Source organism: Doryrhamphus excisus, linkage group LG2, assembly GCF_037039965.1.
Source record: "Doryrhamphus excisus strain RoL-2023G ecotype Guam linkage group LG2, RoL_Dexc_Guam_v1.1, whole genome shotgun sequence".
NCBI lineage: Eukaryota > Metazoa > Chordata > Actinopteri > Syngnathiformes > Syngnathidae > Doryrhamphus > Doryrhamphus excisus.
The window spans coordinates 5990571-6011947 of record NC_136358.1 but is presented as its reverse complement, the minus strand read 5'-3'; the positions used below and the strand labels follow the sequence as shown (position 1 = coordinate 6011947).

Sequence of the window (21377 nt, the reverse complement as noted above, 5' to 3'; positions counted from 1 at the left end):
ATTCTGCACCGCAAGCCTCTGTCTCCCGCCGAGCTCGGATCATCCGGCAACCTCCATTTGGCCTTGGCTGTATTTACTTAAGGACCCCCCATTCGGAAAAAAAACACCCCTGGAGGGAATCAATTTCAGCACAGTGCACACAGGAGGTATATATATCACAGCAATGAGACCTACAGGGAGTTTAAAATACTGATATTTATCGCATCCTCAGAAAGTAGGAATTTTGTAATGCTATTTACAAAGAAACAGCTATGTGATGAATGACAATTAAACAGAAAAAAACATTTCAAAAGGCCAAAATGAACAAGTTTGATTGCAAATCTTGGCTTAGTGCATATTCGTTCCACAAAATACATCCAATAAAACCCTTCCTAAACTTGATTTACTGAAACTAAAACCGCCCCCGTCCAAGGGTCAGTGCTGGTGCTTAAAGCTTCGGGGGACTTTGGCCCAGATCACAAATCACCAGGAGGTGGAGGCAGAGGAGGACAGCGGGCGCTTTGTAAAAGTTTAATGGATGATGAAGGCTGGATAACAAACACAAAGGACACAAACTTGCCTGCCTTGATTGCTTAATTGCTCAATTCCGTCCTGACCAAACTTGTTTCTCTAAATTGTGAACTCGTGCAGTTACAAAATTGGAAAATAGCAAAAGGTCAAAATATACACTTACTTTTTCGAAGCATTCCATACAAGCCATTCCAGTCTATTGAAATCCTCTATATACATGATGTGTACACTATACACAAAAGGGTTTTCTGTACATGTATGTGACCAGAGTGTCAAACTCCACACAGTAAATAGCTTCAAAATACAAACAAAATATGATGTTATAGACAATTGCAGGGTGTCAGCCAGCAACAAAACCAAAAATAATACTGAAGAAAACTTCTAAATGTGAAGCACCAAAAAAAAAAAACACCTCTTTGGTCGTGAGATCCACACAAGTGTAGTGTCTTACAGTACATCTAGCAGGCACATCATGGCAAGTGTTCTTAAAGTCGTGAATATACTTGAAAGTTCTGAGCACGCTCCTTTGTAATAGTCGATTGTGTGCATGGCAACCAGAGTGTTTTTAAGATGTTGGTGCAGTTTAGTTTTGGTCCAAGAACCTCAGGGTCTTTGCATGCACCTTTGAATGCTACTTACATTTGTGCTTTAAAAAGGAATAAATAGTCAGAACTGTCCATAACCCATCGACATTCCCATTCCCAGACCAAGGCCCAGCCCTAGACTCTCCCTTAGACCCCTCAGCTGCTCTTCTCCCAGCCGGATCTTGTCCTCCAGCTGTCTCTGCTCCACCAGCAGGGCGGCCTTCATCTTCACAAAGTGGCTAAAGGAGACAAAAATGTGTAAAATGTATGCAGTTTTTTGAAAATATTTTGATATTATATGGTACCTATAGTCTCTGTGCTGGTCCGGGGAGAGACAACGTGCCAGAACCCTGCTGACAGCCTGCTCCCTGCGGTCGACGTGGTCCTTCAGATCCTGAGCCTCTGAGAGCTGCCGCATGAGCTGGCGCTTCTTCTCCAGCAGGGGGAGCTACACAGCAGCCAATGAAGAAGAAGAAGAGATTCAATATGTTCTACACAATCAGTTTTTGAGTGAGCTTCTTGTCCTTCTTCCTCACCCTCTCGTCCTCATCGGTATCTGGGTCCAGCGTGTCCAGCGTGGTTTCCACCCTGAGTAAGCGGGCCGACAGCGATAGCAGCAGGCTGACCACCTTGTCCAGGTCACCGATGAACATGCGGAACTTGTCCACCTCGTTGGGCTTGCACGCCGCCACCGCCATGCTCTCCACCTCCTCGCCCAGCTGCGCATTGGCACGGATGTCATCCTGAAGTCCACGCTGGGCTTCCCTCAGGACCCCCAACTTCTTGCGCAGGCTCTCCATCAACTGTCTCTGCGCATGGCAAACACATTCAGGTGAATCAAGGGAACAAAACAGAAGACAAGAAGACATGCAGAAGATGTAGGACATGCATTGCGGCCACCTTGTAGGTGAGCTCGTCATCCTCTTCATGCTCCTTGTTATCACTGAAGTCCTTCATCTGGGACAGGAGCTGAGCCTTGGCAGCTGATGTGCTGTAATAGGATGAACAGCTGGAGCTCGTGCCGGACCGCCTGACGAAAACACCAAAATAGTTCTTGTTCACAAGCTAGTATGAGATGATGCGGGTAATCTGTTTGTGGAAAGAGCCTTGCCATGGTCTTAGGCGCATGCACACACACACACACACACACACACACACACATTACCTATCCAAGCTGTCAGTGTTGTGCTCCACACTCTGAAATGTTCCCCTCCAGCTCTCCGTGCCTGTCTCCCCCTTGCTATTGTGGAGGAAGAGTTCCTCCAGGCTCAGTCCCTCCCTGCAGCTCTCCAGCTCTTCCTCCACAGAGCCGCTCTCATCTCTTCTGGTTCCGCCCACTGGCGCGGCTTGTGGGTCCGGCAAAGTGTCGATATCTGTCTCCAAGACGTTGACGGGCAGCGCAAAACAAGGAAGCTCGCTGGTTAACAGGTCATCCTCCACAGGGAGTCTCTCATCCTCCTGGAAGTCGTCGATGTCTGTTTCCAAGGGGACATCCAGTTCTGCCTCCATGCTATGCGCGGGGCTGGGGCTTCGGGTCATCTCCGATTCGGTTCCAGTTTCTGGGGGCCTTGGCAGGTCAAGACTCTGCTGCTGCTGCTGCTTGTAGTCCAGCACAGAGAAGGGCTCAGAAGTCAACACACTACCAAGGCATCCATCTTCCAAGACAGGTGGAAGTGCATTATTGCTATGAATTCTGGGAGAGGGCGTTCTGTCCCACACAGCGCCAGGTCTCTGGCCCGGCGGAGGCTTGTGAAGATCACTACGACTGGTGTCTGCCTCAAATAGACTGTTGAGGCACAGGCTCCCAGGTGCTTGAGGGGGTGTTGTCACCCTTTCGGGCTGTTGGAAGTACATGGCAGCTAAGTTCCCCTCCCGCTCCCTGGTGGGTGGGGCCACAGGCCTGAAGGCCCGCCTGGAAAACATGGGACTGAACTGGGCAATGGAGGGCTCTGGGAACTGTTGGCAACTGGATGGGATGTGGGAAAAGGCGGGTTCTGGGGGCCGAGGTTGGTTGCAACTACAGCGCGGGCAGTTCTCTGCCACTTCCTGTCTCTGCGGGGGGAGGCTGTATGACCTCTGTCGGCACGGTTCAGCATTCAGATGCTCTGTGGAGGTATGTTGAGGAGGTGCAGTCGAAGAAGAGCAGAACACCATGTGTTGGGACGCATGCCTGCGGTGGAACTGCTCCCACTTGGGGGGCGGTGGTCTCGGAGGTGGGTTTTTCTTCCTGTGGGTCAACTGTGCGCTGTGTTCCACCTCCCCCCGGACGTCAGCTGTTCGTTCTTTGACGTCGGTCAGTGTCTGATTGACAGCGGAGGTATGCGACGGCATCCAGTGCTGACTGTTGGGGAAGCGGATATCGTTTTCGGACATGGCGCGTCCCCTGACGGAGAGAGGCGCTGGCAGGGGGGCCACATTGTGTCCATTGCAACTGTCCAACCGTCTGGGGGTCCATGATCCCTGGTGGGGAGCCTCTCTGTGTTGTTCTCGCCTCCAACTGGTGTAGTCCCTAAGATGTGGAGAAATAATTTTGCATTTCACAACAACCATGGTGCATTCAAGGACAGTAGAACAAAGTGCGAAATCTCAGTGCTTCACAAAAAAAACACATGAAGTGACAAACATGTCAAAATTGTGGGCCTTTTTAATAGTGATACATACATTTATGCTGTACATTTTACCTGTATTATCACATATTTATACATTATAACCAACTCAGGTGTTCTCAGAGGAAAAAAACGCCTACTTTTCGGAGAGAAAAAAAAACATGTAATCAAAAATATGAATTTGCAGGGCTTTGCATGCTGAATAGCAGGTTTTTGGTTGAGGTCAATGTAGTTGTATCTGCCCATGTGGCGTGAATGCTAACAAACAGGAATCCCCCGCACAGCCACATATCATTAAGGTCATATTTTAAGCACGGATGATTGCTTTTGCCCACTTAAACCTCATTACGGCCAGACGACAGCCAAGCATGACTGAGCAGGATTTTCTGCCAAATCTCCCCAACCCCAAAGTCTCCAGGGACTCACTTAGGAACAATCAAGACAAAGATGACCCAAAAGATGCTTTGACCTCCCTCTCTCTCTCCATCAGAAAAACAGAATCAGACATATAGTGGACAATGGAGCCCACAAATTACATAGTATTTGTTTATATGAAAAGGAAGTGTCTCACCTCTCCGTCAAGCTGTACTTCCTGTTCAGCTTGCTTGTTTCCTGTTGCCAGGCAGGATACTGCGCCTGAGTAGAACATTTCAAAGTAATTACACCACAAAGAATCCAGCTGGTGAGAAGTGTTCCCGGCAAAGGGAAATGGGCGTTCCCTTTGACAATGTCAATGGTGATATAAGGTATACAATGTTAGCGTCATAATTTGGTTGAAAAGGTTCCCAGGAAGTACTATCAAGAGTTCAAATAAGGACGAATCCCCCTTTCCCTTCCCTCCAAGCGCCCTCAATCATCGGTTTGTGGTAAAAAAAAAAAAATAGACCAAAACCACCACCATGTTAAAAGTATTTCAATGATCCGCAGAGTTTTCAATCAAAACACATTCAGATTCTTACCGCTTGCAGGATACAAGACGTAACTTCAAACCGACAGATCAACCACAAGCCACTTGGACGGGCTCAGACCCTCTCTGGTGCTGGTCAGTTCATTTCAGGGGAAATAGCACCATCTAATACCACGCAGCTGCAATGTCTTTGTTTCAAAATGATGACATTTGAAGACAGCGGCTTGCACTGAGAAAGCAGTACTCGGGCCGGAATTTATTTTTGTTTCAGACCATTTCAAGAAATGCTTAAGGGGCGTACTAAATCGTAGTGTGTTTGGGCCCACTTCACACCGCTAATCTGCAATGAATTTCGGTACACTTCCACTGTATTGGCACGATTGGAAGAGTTTGGCCACATTTTACACATGGCCAAGTCATAGAATGACTGCGATGCTTGGTAACTATATATTCTGTAATTGTTAAAGGGGACTTATGATGCTCATTTTTGGTCCTTTGTATTGAGTTGGGGACTCCTGTAGAGCAGCTACATGCAATAAACCGTACTGTCTGTTTTTATTTATTTATTCCACCAATGGCCCGCCTTGAGGCACGCCCACACAGCTGTGAATGGTCCCACTCAGCTTGTACGGCACATATAAGGAAGTCCAACTCACGGTGTCACAGGGAGCCGGTGTTTTGAGCCATCCAAAATTTGAGTTGAAAAATTTCCACATTTCGACACATCCCACAATATGGGTCATCGCTTGTCATTAAAGGGGAACTGCACTTTTGGGGGAATTTCGCCAATCATTCACAATCCTGAAACATGAACACATGTTTCTTTCCCTTTTCTGTGCATTATAACAGGAGAAAACGAGTTAATAAGACGTAGCTTACAATGCTGCCATTGGGATTAGACTGTGAAGCTCTCTAAAAAAAAAAACTTTCACAGCGTTGCATGGTTTGATATCCATACTGTGATCATGCATTAACACGTACACTGATGATAACATGTCTAGTTGCAGTATCTTGATGCATTTTGATGATTTAAAACACTACCGAAACCTTTTTTCCATGGGCACTGATACACACACTTATCACATACTACAGTATTAATTGGCCCTGTACCCTAGAAACCGCCCATGAATGATACGGGAAAAGGCCAAAATGATACTGTGTCAAAGCCCAGGGCAGTGATACTGATAAAATATAGAGTTTAACCATGTCCAGTATCAGCCCCCGTAGCTGTCCACTCAGAGCGCGCTGCTCTGGTATCGTGCCCGTGAAACAACCAATCAGAGAACAGCGCACGAGTGCTTAGTGCCTTAGTGCTTCTCCAGTCACCAAAAAACCCAAACTTGATTAATGGAACTTTAATTGTCAGACATTGATAAGATAAGACTGTTGATATATAAATATTATTGTTGAAATACTTTTGCAATTGTTGTGTTTACACTATTTAGATATAATACATGTAATAAACTGAACATTTTCTGGAAACAAAATGGTCTTTTCATTAAATAGTACGTGATAATTAGATCATCACATGGTTTGTCTGGTATCAGGCCCAGTATCATGCCCCCGCGTGACCGGTATCAGCTACTGACACTTGGGGGCATGATACCTGGCCTGATACCAGACAAACCATGTGATAACCTATAATTATGAGCTTATTATCACGTACTATTTAATCAAAAGACATAATTTTGTTTCCAGAAAATGTTCTGTTCTCTGATTGGTTGTTTGACAACTGAAACCTTCGGTCTCGGGCTGATACTGGCTGATTCGGTCTCAGGCTGATACTGGCACAAACCATGTGATAACCTAAAATTACTAATGTTTGTTCTGTCAATGAGACCAGCATAGATACAGCGACAACACTTACGATGTCCGCTCTCATTGGGATGGCTCTGTGTTCAAACACAACACGTGTGCAGGTAAAACATGCTGACAGCAAACAAGCATCTTGTTGAGTCTTTATAGCAAAATTATCCATTCTTCTGTCTGTAAATGACGCTGAGACTAGCAATTAACGACGCGTTGTTAGTCCGCGAGATAAATATAGTTTTTCATGTTAGCTGTTTTTTAGTTTTTTCTGAGGGCTCTTGCGTCAAAATAGGTACAGTATTTCCCAAGACGTACGTTTTCTCACACTACAATGCACAGGAAAGGGAAAGAAATACGTGGTCATGTTTCACATAAGGATTGTGTGACAGGCAAAATTCCAAAATAAGTATAGTTCCCCTTTAAGAGGTAATGGGGTGTCCTGCAGCCAAACTCGTTTGCCATCAACTGATTGATATTTTACTCATCAGTTGACATTTCACTTCTTTGTCTATGAAACCTATGAAGCTGTTTATTGTGCAGATTACATGGTATCAGGCTCCCATCAAAAGTTGACTTGACGAACCGCATTAACTCAATGGAGTGAACTCAAAGAAGTGAGACTTACTTGTGTCGGGGTGTAACTCCTCGTGTCCAAAGATGGCTGTGAAGGTTGGTTAACTGGGTAGAATGCAGATCGCTGGATGAGACTTGTGCCGCAATGCTTGGGATGCACGTTCTGGTCATGAAAGTCCTGATTTCTTTCTCTGGTGCAAGAACTGATGAAAAAAGCATTTTTTGGTCGCTCCAGTTCTTCTTCACTTTCTTTATTAAGATATTCCTTCTCCTTTGCCCTTTCAAACTCGAGCTCCATTTCACGTTCGATTTCCCACCGTCTCACCCTCTCCTCTCTGTCCTTCTCCCTGAGCCTCTCTCGTTCCATTTCGAATTCCCTCTCCTGTCTTTCCTTCTCCTGCTGCATCTCTATTTCTTGCAACATTTCATCCCTCTCTTGTACTCTGGCTCTTCCCTCCCGTTCCTTCATTTGGTCCATCTCCTTCTCCCGCTGTGTCTCCTGGCTGGTACACACTGATGGCCTCCTGGCTTCCATTGGGTTTAGTTTTTCTTGCTGTAGCCCCCCTTGGTAGGAGTATCTCCTTTGGTGTCTGTACTGAACATGCTCCACCTCCTGGGACTTTCTCTGTGTGCGACCCAACAGACTAGATACTGTTGATGCTGCAACGCACTTGCTCGTCTCCTCGAAAAACTTCCTTCTGTCTGCAAATGGAAGGATGTCAGACTCCTCCATCCGAGAGCAGGAAGAGGAGCGACCACCTGAGTGGGTGGAAGAGGAGGTAAAGGCACAGACCCCATGCTTTGACTGGGTCGCCCCTAACATGCTCTCTCCAACAACTCCATACAGTTTGCTTGGTTCTGGTTCCGGTTGGAGCTTATGCTCAGGAGTCCAACGCCAGCGGCGAGCTTTGCCTGCAGGAGCTGGCTCCTCCACAACTCGAATGCCAACACCAAAATTAGGCACTCCTGGGTCCACAATCTGAATGGCTGTAGTTGTGGATGGAGGTTGAGCAGGCGGATCACCACAGGTTATCCGACATGAAGAGTTTGATTTCTCATCTACTGCTGTCTCCGCTGCACTAACAGTTGGGGCAAACACAACTTTGGTTCTACTTTCTGCTTCTTCAGGCTCCAAGTGGAGGTCTGAACCCTCCTCTTCCTGGACAGTTTCACCACTAGAGAGTAACCCTCCAGGGCCACGGCTACTCTGCAGTTGAGCCTTCTTCCTCTGGATCTCATTTCGAAGGTTGGTTGCAAAGCGTTCACTATGGCGACGGTTTCGACGATGGTTCCTGGATGACTTCTTCATGGTGGCCTTGATCGAGGTATTGTCCTCAGATTTTTCTCCACGTCTGCTCTCGCCTGCTGTTTGCTCTTCCATTAAGGTATCAACACTGACAGCAGCACTAAGAGGCTGAAAATCTCTTCCGAGTATTTGGTCAGAAACCAGGATACCCTGCACTGATGTCCCTGTTGGTTCTTCGGGTACACTCACAGAGCGGCTCCAGGGATGATGCTGAATCAGAGGGAGGGAGTTGCTTTGTATTCTCGTTTCTTCCATCGCGCCCTCCTCCAAGAACACAGATCCAGGGGTTGAGCAGTGGTTTCCGTCCCATTTGTTTGGTGGTTCCAAAGAAAGATTGTTTGAAGGTTCTTGGTTCTCCATTAAGCCTGGTGGTAAAGGGGACGACTTGGTGCTACATGAGGGATCTGACTGACTAGAAGTTTCTAGTGAGGAGTTGTCACTGTGACACTGCAAAAACTGAAGTTGTGGGACATTAGGGTCATTTTGCTGATGCAGACCAGCAAAAGGATGCTTGGTCTGAGAGTGTATGACACGAGTATGCCCCTGAGCATCCACTGTGGGGTCTGAAGCAACCACAGATAACACACCTAGGTCTGAGAGGTGCTCTGTTTCGTCACTGTAGTCCTTTTGAGCACTCGTATTAAAACCAAGTTGTTCATTTTGGCTATAGCAGGATCCTAAATGTCCAGTATTGCCTTCTTGGACTTGAAGGAAACCATTATGAGTTCCCGGTTCACTATTTGGAGACGACATATCATCCTTATAGAAACAAGGAACACGGCACATTTCAATAGGAGCTGAAGCACAGCGTTTGTTTGACACATTAGAACAACTCCTGGTTGTGTTGAAACTGTCCTTTCTATGTGGAGGCTGAGTGGGAGTCACTTCTCCTTCTATTCCACTTTCACCATTTATATCACAGTCTCCTGACCTCATCTCCTCCTCATAAGAACAGGAGGAGGGCCTCTCTTTTATTTCTACAGGCCTGAGCCTTGGCCTGGTCAGTGACATGGACTTCAGTCCAATCAGATGTTCCACATCCACGGCCTCACCGGATGTACTAACTAGCGTTCCGCCATCCCCACCGGCAAAGCCGGGACAAGACGGCCCCAAGCTTTGAAGCAAGTTGTCCATGGAGCACACTTCACCAGGTCGGAGCAGCACTGTAGCGTAGTCGGAGGTGTTTGAGCTAGCAGAGAAGGAGCTGTAGGCGGAGTCTCTCTTGTTGTTGAAGAGTGCTGGGTCAACAGGCGAACCGAGGGAGTCAGAGTAAGGCTGTGTGACGGGTGTGGGCGTATCCAAGCTCTCCATGGAGCCCAGGGAACTGCTACGATCGGTGGATGAGTACGGCCTGGACAGCTGACCCCACTGCATGGGCAAGTCACTGCAAGGAGATTGAGAAGGGATGCAATTTGGTATTTTATAACATGTCCAAATGTACTACCATTCAAATATAAAAAATAAAAGGATCTATTCTTCCAGATGGAAGTCTACGCTTTTTACCATCAAGTATTGATACCCAAACTCCTCCTCCATTTTTGAAGATTTCATACAAGTAGTATCCATTCTCAAAACGTTTTCCCAAGAAACAACAATGAAATAATTCTTCTAATAAGAGACCACTGGAGAATCTGCTTTAAATCCCTCCTTAGAACGCCAAAGTCGTCATGTGGGTGTTTTTAAAAGAGCACTGCAGGGTGATCATCATCAACTTCCACCGCCTAAAGTTCAGTTCTCTTAAGTCCTCACCTAATTCTCCATATCCTCTTATTATTCATATTTTTCTCTTTCTTCCTTTTCAAAAATAATTTTATTACAGCAACAGTATCTTTTTTTGAACATTATTACTTGTGTCTCTTGGTGATCAGTAAAGTTTCCATCTATATAAATGATCAATATCCCTAACATTAACCCTAAAATATCAAAATAAGTACTTACCAAGAACCATGGTGAATTCAGTGTGGATTTACATGTGGTGAACCCTGTGGTCGCACAACAGAGCAAGCGGCAAAGCCAAAACATCTCAGACGTCAACCCCCTGCATCCTGGCTGTAATACTATCATCTTACGATTTCCACTTGAGGTTAACGGCCTGAGAATATGCCAAAAGTCATAAGGTTGTGGTTTGCTAATCCATGCATGGATGTGAGAAATCCAAGAGTTTCCACAAAATCTATCCAAATTTCATAGGTCACCGCTGCTTTTATGACATTTCTATTGGGTAACTCATGATCGTCCTGCGTGAGAAAATTGTCTGTGAGGGGAAGTGAGCGATGAATGAGAAAGCAAGGGCTGCTGTATAGATTTGACCTGGATGAGAACAGGAGGAAGAGAGGAAATGAGACAGGAGCTGGACAGGATATGACAGTAACTCCTGCCCAATGAGGCGTGGCGTAGAACATCAGAGAGACAGTTGACGCAGGCAGAATCAGCACGAAATAAGGTGTGTGTGTGTTCAGATGGAGCGGATTTCTTTTTGGCCTACCAACACAAACACACACACACACAAACGAAAGAGTGTACAAAAGGTCCCACACAAGTACAGTTTACTGGATGTCTTCCTTTCTTTGTCAGGAGTTACATGCCATTGTGTACATTCCCACACACATATTGCCATCATTATCCCAATTCAGTATGAAAGAGGTGCATGATATCATTGATTCCTATCAGACGAAAGACAGTAAAGCATTGATAAAGAACAAAGACATAAGGGCTATTTATCTTATTGTGAGTCACAATACAAACACTGAAGTTCCCGTTTCCTCTAAAGGATCCACAGTTTAACTGAGATCATAACACAAATATGACTACAGAAGTTCTTCTTTTGCCATAATAATAGAGTGGTGTGAAAAACCTAGCAGAAGCGACAAAAATTGTATCACTTTGTCCAACAGACTGGACCTGTATTTGACCGTGATGGCTTGTTAAATTCCAGCAATGCGGTTGTGATTCACCACAACCGCTGTCTAGGTTGTGCAAGCACCCCAATGATGTTTCTGACACGGTCACTTAAAACATGAGGTTTGTGGCACATATTCTGGATGAAATTATCACAGCAGCAGAGGCAGCAGTGTGAGAATTGAACCCAAAGAAAGCCACATGATAAATGTATTAATCATTTACCACAATGAAAAAAAATATTTGAGAACTGTCAACACGGTCCCTCAGACAAAGAACAGCTCACCGGGGGAGAGGTGATTGGCTATCGCCGCTGGAGTGTTTGCATAGAGGGTTAAAAATAGTACAAGGGGCTTCCTGCGTGGGTGGTGCTGATATTAAAACACAATGATGTCACCCGTTTCCTGGTAATTGTTGGCTATGAGGGGGACAAAAATTCCCAACACGGTAAGCCGTACTCCATAGAATATATTAACTGTCTGAAAGATACATGAAATTTGAAGGACTCACCTGTGGTCACTTGTGTGCCAGGCTAGTGTGTAAGCGCCAGGATGGAGCTGCATGGCAGGTGGAGGAGGGGGAGGCGGAGGGAGTGGGGGGGAATCAGCGGGGGGAGGGATGCTGGGCGGAGGAGACGGGGGTGGAGGTGGCGGGGGCGGTAAGGGCAGCTCGGACAGCTTCGCCAGGTGCCAGGAGTGAGGCCTGATGAATGGGACACTGCGCCTGCGGAGACACCAGCACAGGTGACACCGGTCCATACATTACTGGATGACAATTGTCATCGAAGACTAAATCATAAATCGAGACAGAACTCTATTCCTGTTATTTAGCTATAACTTTGTGTATTTTCAGTCTTTCTGATTATTTCGACTCTGTAAAGTGATCGCTGTCACCCTGGACTGGTCACCAGCCAATCACAGGGCACATATAGACAAACAACCATTCACACTCACATTCATGCCAATGGACAATTTGGAGTCGCCAATTAACCTAGCATGTTTTTGGAATGTGGGAGGAAACCGGAGTACCCAGAGAAAACCCACAGTGAAAACATGCAAACTCCACACAGAATCCAATACGAAACCGGGTCTCCTAGCTGTGTGGCCTGTGTGCTAACCACTAGTTCACCGTGCAGCCGTGATTATTTAGAGCATTCCTATTTATTTTTTATTATCAAGTGTTTTGGACCTGACGTGTGTCATTCTATTATTCTAATCATACCAGAACAGAGGAAGTGTACCGAACTTCAACTGTCTTTGGGCGAGAGGCAGGGTACACCCTGGACTGGTCGCCAGCCAATCAAAGGGGAACATATAGACTAACAACCATTCACACTCACAATTTGGAGTCGCCAATTAACCTAGCATGTTTTTGGAATGTGGGAGGAAACCTGAGTACCCGGAGAAAACCCACGCATGCACGGGGAGAACATGCAAACTCCACACAGAGATGGCCGAGGGTGGAATTGAACCCTGGTCTAACCACTCGACCGCCGTCCCGCCGCTGTGTATACAGTATGTGGGAAATATACAAGCACAAACACGAACCATCTCTTCCTTCCATTTAAGCTGTTCAATGGAAAAGCTGTTTACAGAAGGTCAGTTCGAGTTCTAGAATTTTCTGACTGCTGCTGTGGTTTCTTGAGGACTTAAAAGCGCCAGTGAATTCCAGACTTGTTGAACGTGCATGCTCGTTGCCCTCTGGGTGCCTTGATGACACAACTTAAGGGTATAAAAAGACTTTTGTGTAGTTTGCATTCAGGCACGTCCAAGGAGGCTCCATAATGTCTCTGGGCCTTTTCTTGTTTTTTTTTTATTTTATTGCAAGACCCAGGGAACACAAGAGAATGCTGGCTGATGCTGGCTTTTTGAACGCACCTAGTGAGCCCAAAGTTGTGTGGGGCAAGGAAGTGTGTCCCTTGAGTTTCTAGAGTCCACAAACACACTGGAAATTCAATTAGGCCACAAGACATAGCAGACACTGAAGAATGAAAGTCATAAAAAGTCTGATAAATTCAGTCAGATGAAGAAAGACTGCTGGAATGTCCCATTTCATAGTCAGAGACTGCAACAGCTGACTGCGCGAAGGTCAAGGCGCATAATCTGAGTCACACAAACAGTCTCAGTGCCAGCGACCCAGCCAATGCCAGACACAAATGCAAGATAAGCAACAAGGACACAGATGATAAGAGCATTCGTGGTCACGATGAACTTTAAGCGGAGAGACAAACCCACCGGATTGACGAAGCATCCACAGGCAAAGTGCTCCCGGGCAGCAAAATGTGAGGAGCCAAAAGGTCAAGTTCAACGCGTTCACTCGACAAGACCAAAACAATGGAGCCTCTCAGCTCGCTTTCTGGGTCTGAATCTGCCCTTCTTCTTCTCCAGGGTGTCTTCAACTGTACGACAAGAGCGCCTCGCTATGACCGCAGGGTGGGAAAAGCATCTTGCGACAATGTGTCCGTCGTCAGGGGTAAAACAGGCCAGGTTTGAGAGGGAAAGTCCAAGTGTCGGTCCTCACATCCCCTCTCTGTCCTGACATCCCCTCTGTTTGCTTTTCCTGTCTTCCCTCTCACTCGTTCTTCTCGCTGGAAGACAAAACATGACTATTTCTCCCTCCTGTGCCGGGCATTGCACTCACTCCCACCCTCTCTCTCTCTCTCTCCCATGTCATTCTTTGCCTGCTTCGCTTGCCCCCTCTTTTGCAGGATGTGTGAGTCAGTCAAAGAGGAAGTATTGTGGAGGGCAGATAAAGTGGTGTAGGGCTGCTAAACTAATAGCCAAGAGTACCACGATGTTATTGTTTGATGAGGGGGATGCAGAGGTACTTCCTGAAAGTGCCTGAAAGAGCCAAAGACACAGAAAAAGAGGGAGCTTTTTCCATCAAAAAAAAAACAATTGATGAAAGAAGACGGGTATAAGAGGATGTGAGGTCTGGAGAACAAAATAGCCTGAATTGAAATTAACTTAGACCAAACAATGGGCTTTGTTGATGGATGAGCAGAAAGATCTACACATCCATTTATAATGCTTTTCCTCATTAGGGTCACAGGGGGGCTGGAGCCTATCCCGGTGGACCTGTCTCCTGTCACTCACAGGCTCTCCAATTATATTGACCCACACAAGCACGAGGAAAACATGCAAAACCCCACACAGAAATGATCAGTTTTTATGTGCTAATTACAAGGTCACTTTGCTGCCCTAGAAAAAATATCATGGATGTGTCAATGATGGTGAAAACCCACCTGCCAAAAAGCATACTTTTCAGTGGACCTGGAATAAAGTCTTGGGGGATACCAGTGTCTCATATTAATCATTCCATTCCATTTTCTTCCACTTATCCGGGTCCGGGTCGCAGGGAAGCAGTTTCAGTTGGGAAGTCCAGACTTCCTAGTCTCCGGCCATTTCTTCCAGTTCCAATGGGAGGACACCAATGCTTTCCCAGGCCAACTGTAAGACCAAATCCCTGCAGCGTGTCTTAGGTCTGCTCCAGGCCTTCTCCTGGCTGGGCATGTCCGGAACACCACACCAGGGAGCTGTCCGGGAAGCACCCTGACTAGATGTCCGAGTCACCTCAACTGACTCCTCTCCTTGTGAAGGAGCAGCAGCTCAGTCACTCTATGGAGGAAAGTCGTTTCAGCCGCTTTTAACCACGATGTAATTTCTCGTCTTTCAGTTACAACCCAAAGCTCATGACCACATATTGACCCGGAGATACTCCTCCACTTGGGGTAAGCGCTCATGTCCATCCCGGATGGTGCAATCCACCCTTTTTTGACTGAGAACCATGGCCTCAGATTTGGAGGTGCTGATGCTCATCACAGAAGCCCCAGTAAATGCTGAAAGTCACAGTCTAATGAGGCCACTAGGAACATATCTTCTGCAAATAGCCTTGTCCAAGTCCACAAAGCACATGTAGACCAGTTGGGCAAACGTCAATGTACTCTCCAGTACCACTGCAAGGGTGTAGAGCTGGTCCAGTGTTCCACGACCGGGACGAAAACCACGTTGCACCTCCTGTAGCCGAGGTTTTTTACCCTTCTCTTCAGCACCCTGGAATACAATTTCCCAGGGAGGCTGAGGAGTGTGATCCCCTATAGTTGGAAGGTCAGCCTTCTTAAAAAGGGGGACTACCACCCTGGTCTGCCAATCCAGAGGTTCTGTTCCGATGTTGAAGAGACGTGTCAGCCAAAACAGTCCCTCAACATCCCAAGCTTTGATGCGAAACCACCCATATCCTCACAGTACAGTACCAAAGTCTGTGGTGATTTGTCTAACCGTCCTTAAGTTACAGTGGGTGTGCAAAATTTCAAGTAATTTTAAAACTTTGGAACTTAACAACAGCACACCCATGTGGTACATTTATAAAAATACAACCACAAGCAACACAGTAAAGGTGAATGTTTTGACAAATTTCCACCCTTTTGCATGCAAAAGGTTCAGGAGTAGAAGAGTAAGAGAAGAGTTATCTTACACAAACAAATACACTCCAGACAGAAATTGAGGCCATTAGCTTTCCAGTCTCCTGCAGACTCCCTGGAAAAATGTGTATGCGTGTGTGTTTGTGTGACGTACATGCATGTTGGTTGGCAGATTCCTTACATTCCGCGTATTGCCTTCAGAGGGGGTGAATGGTGAACAATGTCGGAGAAGCCTAAACAAGTTCACCTCCTCCCCATCCTTTCCATTGTGTGTCTGCCTGCAATCAGGACCTATTTGTTTGCTTTATGGCTCTCATGGTGTGTGTGTGTGTGTGTGTGTGTGTGTGTGTGTGCACACAATTAGACCCTTTTTTGTTTGCCCTTGAAGAAAATATATCTTGTTTCAAAAGTATTCAGGTTGTGCAAATGAGAGAACATATGCATATACAGGTCAGGGTAGAAATTTGTAGGGTCAGAGGTTAATGTTGGGCTCAAGTTCAGCCCAAATAAGTATGACAGGTTTGTTCCACATCAAACACATCCAAGCATGCTTTTATGAACTTCACTTTGCCCACTGAGAAGAGAAAGGGAGCTGATCTGAACTGTAAAGCTGGGAGCCCATATTGCTCTGCAAAGATGACAACCCCTAACTATTGATTAATTCATTCTAGGCCTGTCACAATAATCAACAAAAACAAAGTGGATAATTTTGCCGGTCTCGATAAATTGACATGTGCATAGGTGCTTGTTTTCCTCTCTGTCCTCTCTCTCTTAACCACACGGGCTGGATGACAAGAGGGTTCAGTCGGTGGAGGCTGGACTGCTCGTGAGTTGATAAACAGAGAAGTCTACCCAGTTAGCGTTAACACAAGTTAGCATCGTGAGTTAACTTGAATTTGAATAAAGACATAAAAGTGATGGTTTCTAACCCAAATACCAGTGTGTGTGAATATTCCACTTTTAAACAGAATGAACAAGGTGAACACAGCATAAAAAATAGCATGAAAACCGACAAAGTGATTAGAAAGTAGTGACGATTAAAAAAGGGGGAATAAGAGCAACTGCCATGCACACCTCAAACATAACAATCCTGTCCAGTTTTCCCAACCGGGGGAAAAAAAAAATCCAGACAGTCAACACTTACTGAAGCATTTGTAGGGCAAAGAAAATGTAACCAAAACAACACAAAATGGAGCACATTCCCAAACAGTGTAGTTCGCTACATGTGAAGCCTTCCTGCTAATTAATAATACCAAATGTTTATTATTTATTCCATTTTATTTACACAGACTTGGTACTAAATTTTTGAACATGCAAACTCCACAGAGGAAACTCCAGATTTCCCCAAACTCCAGACTGTGTGACCAACATACTAACCACTTGTCCACTATGCTGCCCACAGGCCTAATCAATTCATTTAAATAAACACGGTGTGAGCGTGTGTGAAAACAAGTTAAGGGGGTTAAAGTTAGTTTAGGGTGAGTGGTTGGTGTGATGAAAATAGTGGTTAGGGTCCAGGAAATGAACATAAGTCAAAGTCATTTGAGGGAGTGTGTGTGTGTATGTGTGTGTGAGTGAGAGGTCTTGAGGAATCCCAAGAATGTCTATTGTTGGTAAAGAAACCGGTGATGGGGGGGCAGACTATTGTGTTGCAAGCGTCTTGGCACCGCAGACCTTAGTCCTGCACAGGTCCCCAGAGAGCCTGTGGTCATACTTCAAAACAACTGTGTGTGTGTGTGTGTTTGCATTCATCCCATCCATCTGTCTGCGGTAGCACTCCAAACAATCCCATGCATGTGTGAGAGCCAGCAAAACCCTTTGTGACACTCTGAACCAGCATCTGTGAACAAGAGATAAGCGCGAGTCAGCAAGTCCAGCAGAGCTGCAGCGTCGCTGGTGCAACACTTCCGAGGTGACATGGGTGTGCAGCACACGCGAAGAAACTGCAACTGTGCCACATTTGACTCCCAGCTGGTCCTGATCCACCGAAAGAGGTTTTAGCCCGTGGCCGGCAAGAATCCTCAAGAAGGTCCTCCTGGCCACACATCCAAAGTGGCCATTTCCTATTCCGTAAATGGATGCTCTTTCTCCTCACATTGCTGGATGGAAAACAATGAGGGGAGACTTTGGGAAGAAGAGGAAATTATGCAAAAGTGTAGGAATGTCCTTTCCTTTGCCTCTTCCAGTTGCGGTTGGATCTAACAAAAGGGTTGCAGAAGAAACATTTCCAGGTCGAGGCGACAAACAACCTAACCAAATGGTCTTTACCATCCGGAAATAAATCATAAAGATTATGAAAAACAAAACGTGCGAAGAGATTCTGACATTCCAAAGTCACTATAATCATGTAGGATGATTTTGACCTTTCAGTGACACAACTTTTTTTTAAAGGTCTCCTTGCAAAGAAAAAACAACCATGTCGGTGCTTCCCAGCTTAAGTTGGCTTGTAGAAGAACTTATAAAGCATCAGTACTGAAATTAAATCCAAAATGAACCCAAACAAACCACCATCCAAGCAGCTGGCAAACACGTCAAATTCCCGTGGTTTCCCAAATTTAGCCTGCAGGCCTCCCGGTGCCTCGAAACACAGTCAGGAATGGAGGACATTATGAGAAGTGTGAATTATCAGGTTATCACAAATTGACCTGGAAAAACACATTTCAAGTCAATCCCTTTTATGAGGTTTTAATAACAGTGTCAGAAAAATAGTAGCACAGTGTGCGTGAAGAGTTATGCGTACTGTACAGTCATGACTGGAGCGTTAATGCAAGCCACTACAAAGCTTCCCAAAAAGAAATTACTGGAAAAGGCAGTTAAAACTGTTTTTTTCCCCAAAGCCTTTTGCATAATGTGTCATTTCATTCCTTCAGATTTATATCATCCATTTAAATCCACTGGTCTTTAAAGACATCCATTCATGCAATGAGGGCAATGATGAAATGGTGTCATAACACAGTTTGTCCTGCAGAGTGTGGTGTGACTGCTATAGCACACTTACAGTGGTAGAACATTAAAGCATTATATATATATACACATTAAAACATTATAGATACCCTCCTGTGTGTGTTTTGGCATATTTGTGCAATTTTACCGATTTTGTTCCCCTTTGTTTTATTCATTCATTCATTGATTCATTTTCTACCGCTTATTCTCACGAGGGTCACGGGGGTGCTGGAGCCTATCCCAGCTGTCACAGGGCACATAAAGACAAACAACCATTCACACTCACATTCATACCTATGGACAATTTGGAGTCGCAAATTAACCTAGCATGTTTTTGGAATGTGGGAGGAAACCGGAGTACCCGGAAAAAAACCCACGCATGCACGGGGAGAACATGCAAACTCCACACAGAGATGGGCGAGGGTGGAATTGAACCCTGGTCTCCTAGCTGTGAGGTCTGTGCGCTAACCACTTGACCACCGTGCAGCCACCCCTGCTTTAATTAGTCAATATTATTTTCAACTTAATAGAAAGTGAGGCCGCACGGTGGGTGAGCGCAGGCCACACAGCTAGGAGACCTGGGTTCGATACCCCACTCTGTCATCTCTGTGTGGAGTTTGCATGTTATCCCCGTACGTACGTGGGTTTTCTCTGGGGACTCCGGCTTCCTCCCACATTCCAAAAACATGCTAGGTTAATTGGTGACTCCAAATTGTCCATAGGTATGAATGTGAGTGTGAATGGTTGTTGGGTGTACCCCGCCTCTCGCCCAAAGACAGCTGGGATAGGCTCCAGCATACCCCACAACCCTAATGAGGATAAGAGGTATAGAAAATGGATGGATGGATGGATGGTCAACCATTATAACACGACCCTCCAGGTATTATCGGTGATCGTGAATAAAATAGGCATTTTAGGGCTTTTTTCGGGTGTGCATTTTCTGCCATTCATGGAGGATGTGGTGTTGGAAAGTAACAATGCTGCCTAAGCATTATTATGTCGATACAACCGACTTATTTAGATTGTGTGCTGAGTGCTATTCATCAGCTGTTCTACCCTGCACTTTTTTTAACCCTGAAAAGATAACACACCAGACACTCCATGCTTGTCACCAGAGGCTATCAGCTCTGACACCTGAAGGTCAAAGGTTCCTTCCTGGCCGGTAGATTCTCAGCCCCGCCCACTCCAACACACATCCTGGCCCTTTCCGTAGAAAAGGAAGCCTGGGTATTCATGAGGTGCACTTACCTCCTGACGGCGAGTTTCAGTATCCTGTAGGAGCCCTTGATGAGGATGAGCGCTTCCTGCCGGCTGCCGTAGAGGGCGGAGCCATTTATGTTGATGAGCTCGTCACCCACTTTGAGCTTCTTGCACTGGGCCGCCTTCCCTCCATCCTCAATCTGAATGGGGGGGAAGACAGATGAGTTAGAGGGTTAGAATTAATGGCGCATTCACATTAATGAATGTGCAATGGCTTCTGCTTTAAGGTATGAATGTGAGTGCTATTGTTTGTCTACAGTATGTAGCACTTAAGGTGTGGTACGACTGGCCAAGTGTGTGTGTGTGTGTGCACCCTACAAAAGCTCTCTGTCACCATGGCAGCACTTCCTTGAAGTGCATCTCTTAATATAGCTTAGAAACTCATCACATTCCTTTGCAAAGTGTGTGTGTGTGTGTGTGTGTGCACATCCAGACAGGGTGAGGTCACATTGGTGAGACAGAGAAGAAAAGCCTCTCTGTGCGCTTAAAACATACTTTCACACACCAACGCACACACACACAGGTCAGACACACCCTTTTATTTTTAAATCCAAGCGGTGAATTCACTTCATTTGTGTGTGTGTGTGTGTGTGTGTGTAGTGGCTTACTGCCCGTGATTGTGCCCTGGAAAGGTCGGGAAAGCCCCATGCTGGCCACAAGCTGTCATCACTCAGCTATCACCTGACGCATGTACATACACACACACACACACACACACACAAGAGGCTCTTTCATCGCAAACAATCACCATGGCTCTGATGAGACTGCGTATTTGCTTCGACCGAGACGATTAACGCACTGCGCTCGTACATTAAACAGCATGACTTACTCCAATGTGCACGTACGGGCACATGTGTTTGTGTGTGTGTGGAGGAAGTGCAAGACAGTGCCTCGACATGTAATGGCTGTGAGTGAAACCTCACATTAGTACGAGGTTGAGGCCGAGAAAATGACTACTTCTCATTTTGAGAAAGTCTGGAGGTGTACTATGTGTACGCACACATGGAAACAAACTGGTAGCACATTCCCTTTTCACTTTAGTGTTGATCATTGCAAGGGTTCCCTAACACCATTATGAAAGCAGAATATTTTCATAGACTATACAAAAATGTGTTGTCATTGTCTGTAACTTTCTATAAAGGCATTGACGTCATTGCCAGTCCCATCCAATGACTTGTCTCAGGCACAACCGTCCTGTGGTTTTATTTTTTTTGCAGGCTAAAAAAATGTCTCATTCTGTGAGCCATGCCCGTCGAAGTATTCAGGTACTTTGTCGGCTTGGTCATGTGACTTTCATTCATTCATTCATTTTCTACCGCTTTTACTCACGAGGGTCGCGGGGGTGCTGGGTGCTATCCCAGCTGTCTTCGGGCGAGAGGCGGGGTACACCCTGGACTGGTGGCCAGCCAATCACTGGGCACATATAGACAAACAACCATTCACACTCACATTCATACCTATGGACAATTTGGAGTCATCAATTAACCTAGCATGTTTTTGGAATATGGGAGGAAACCGGAGAAAACCCACGCATGCACGGGGAGAACATGCAAACTCCACA

General features: G+C 45.9%; 1 protein-coding gene across 2 annotated transcripts in view; it reads right to left on the bottom strand.

The window, feature by feature from the left end:
* Positions 1–496: 496 nt before the first annotated feature.
* Positions 497–21377, bottom strand: part of shroom4 (shroom family member 4) — a 29289-nt gene continuing 8408 nt past the window's right edge. The window contains exons 2-10 of one of the 2 annotated variants that reach the window (XM_058068282.2): positions 19805–19956; positions 11704–11916; positions 7042–9679; positions 4272–4336; positions 2260–3603; positions 1995–2124; positions 1631–1903; positions 1400–1542; positions 497–1333 (exon numbers count right to left, since the gene is read on the bottom strand). In XM_058068282.2, coding sequence (XP_057924265.2) covers positions 1177–1333; positions 1400–1542; positions 1631–1903; positions 1995–2124; positions 2260–3603; positions 4272–4336; positions 7042–9679; positions 11704–11916; positions 19805–19956 — 5115 coding nt within the window. In that variant the 3' untranslated portion in view covers positions 497–1176. Of the gene's footprint in view, positions 1334–1399; positions 1543–1630; positions 1904–1994; positions 2125–2259; positions 3604–4271; positions 4337–7041; positions 9680–11703; positions 11917–13427; positions 13848–19804; positions 19957–21377 lie in introns of those variants that run through there. The other variant, XM_078796684.1, reaches the window with a different exon arrangement.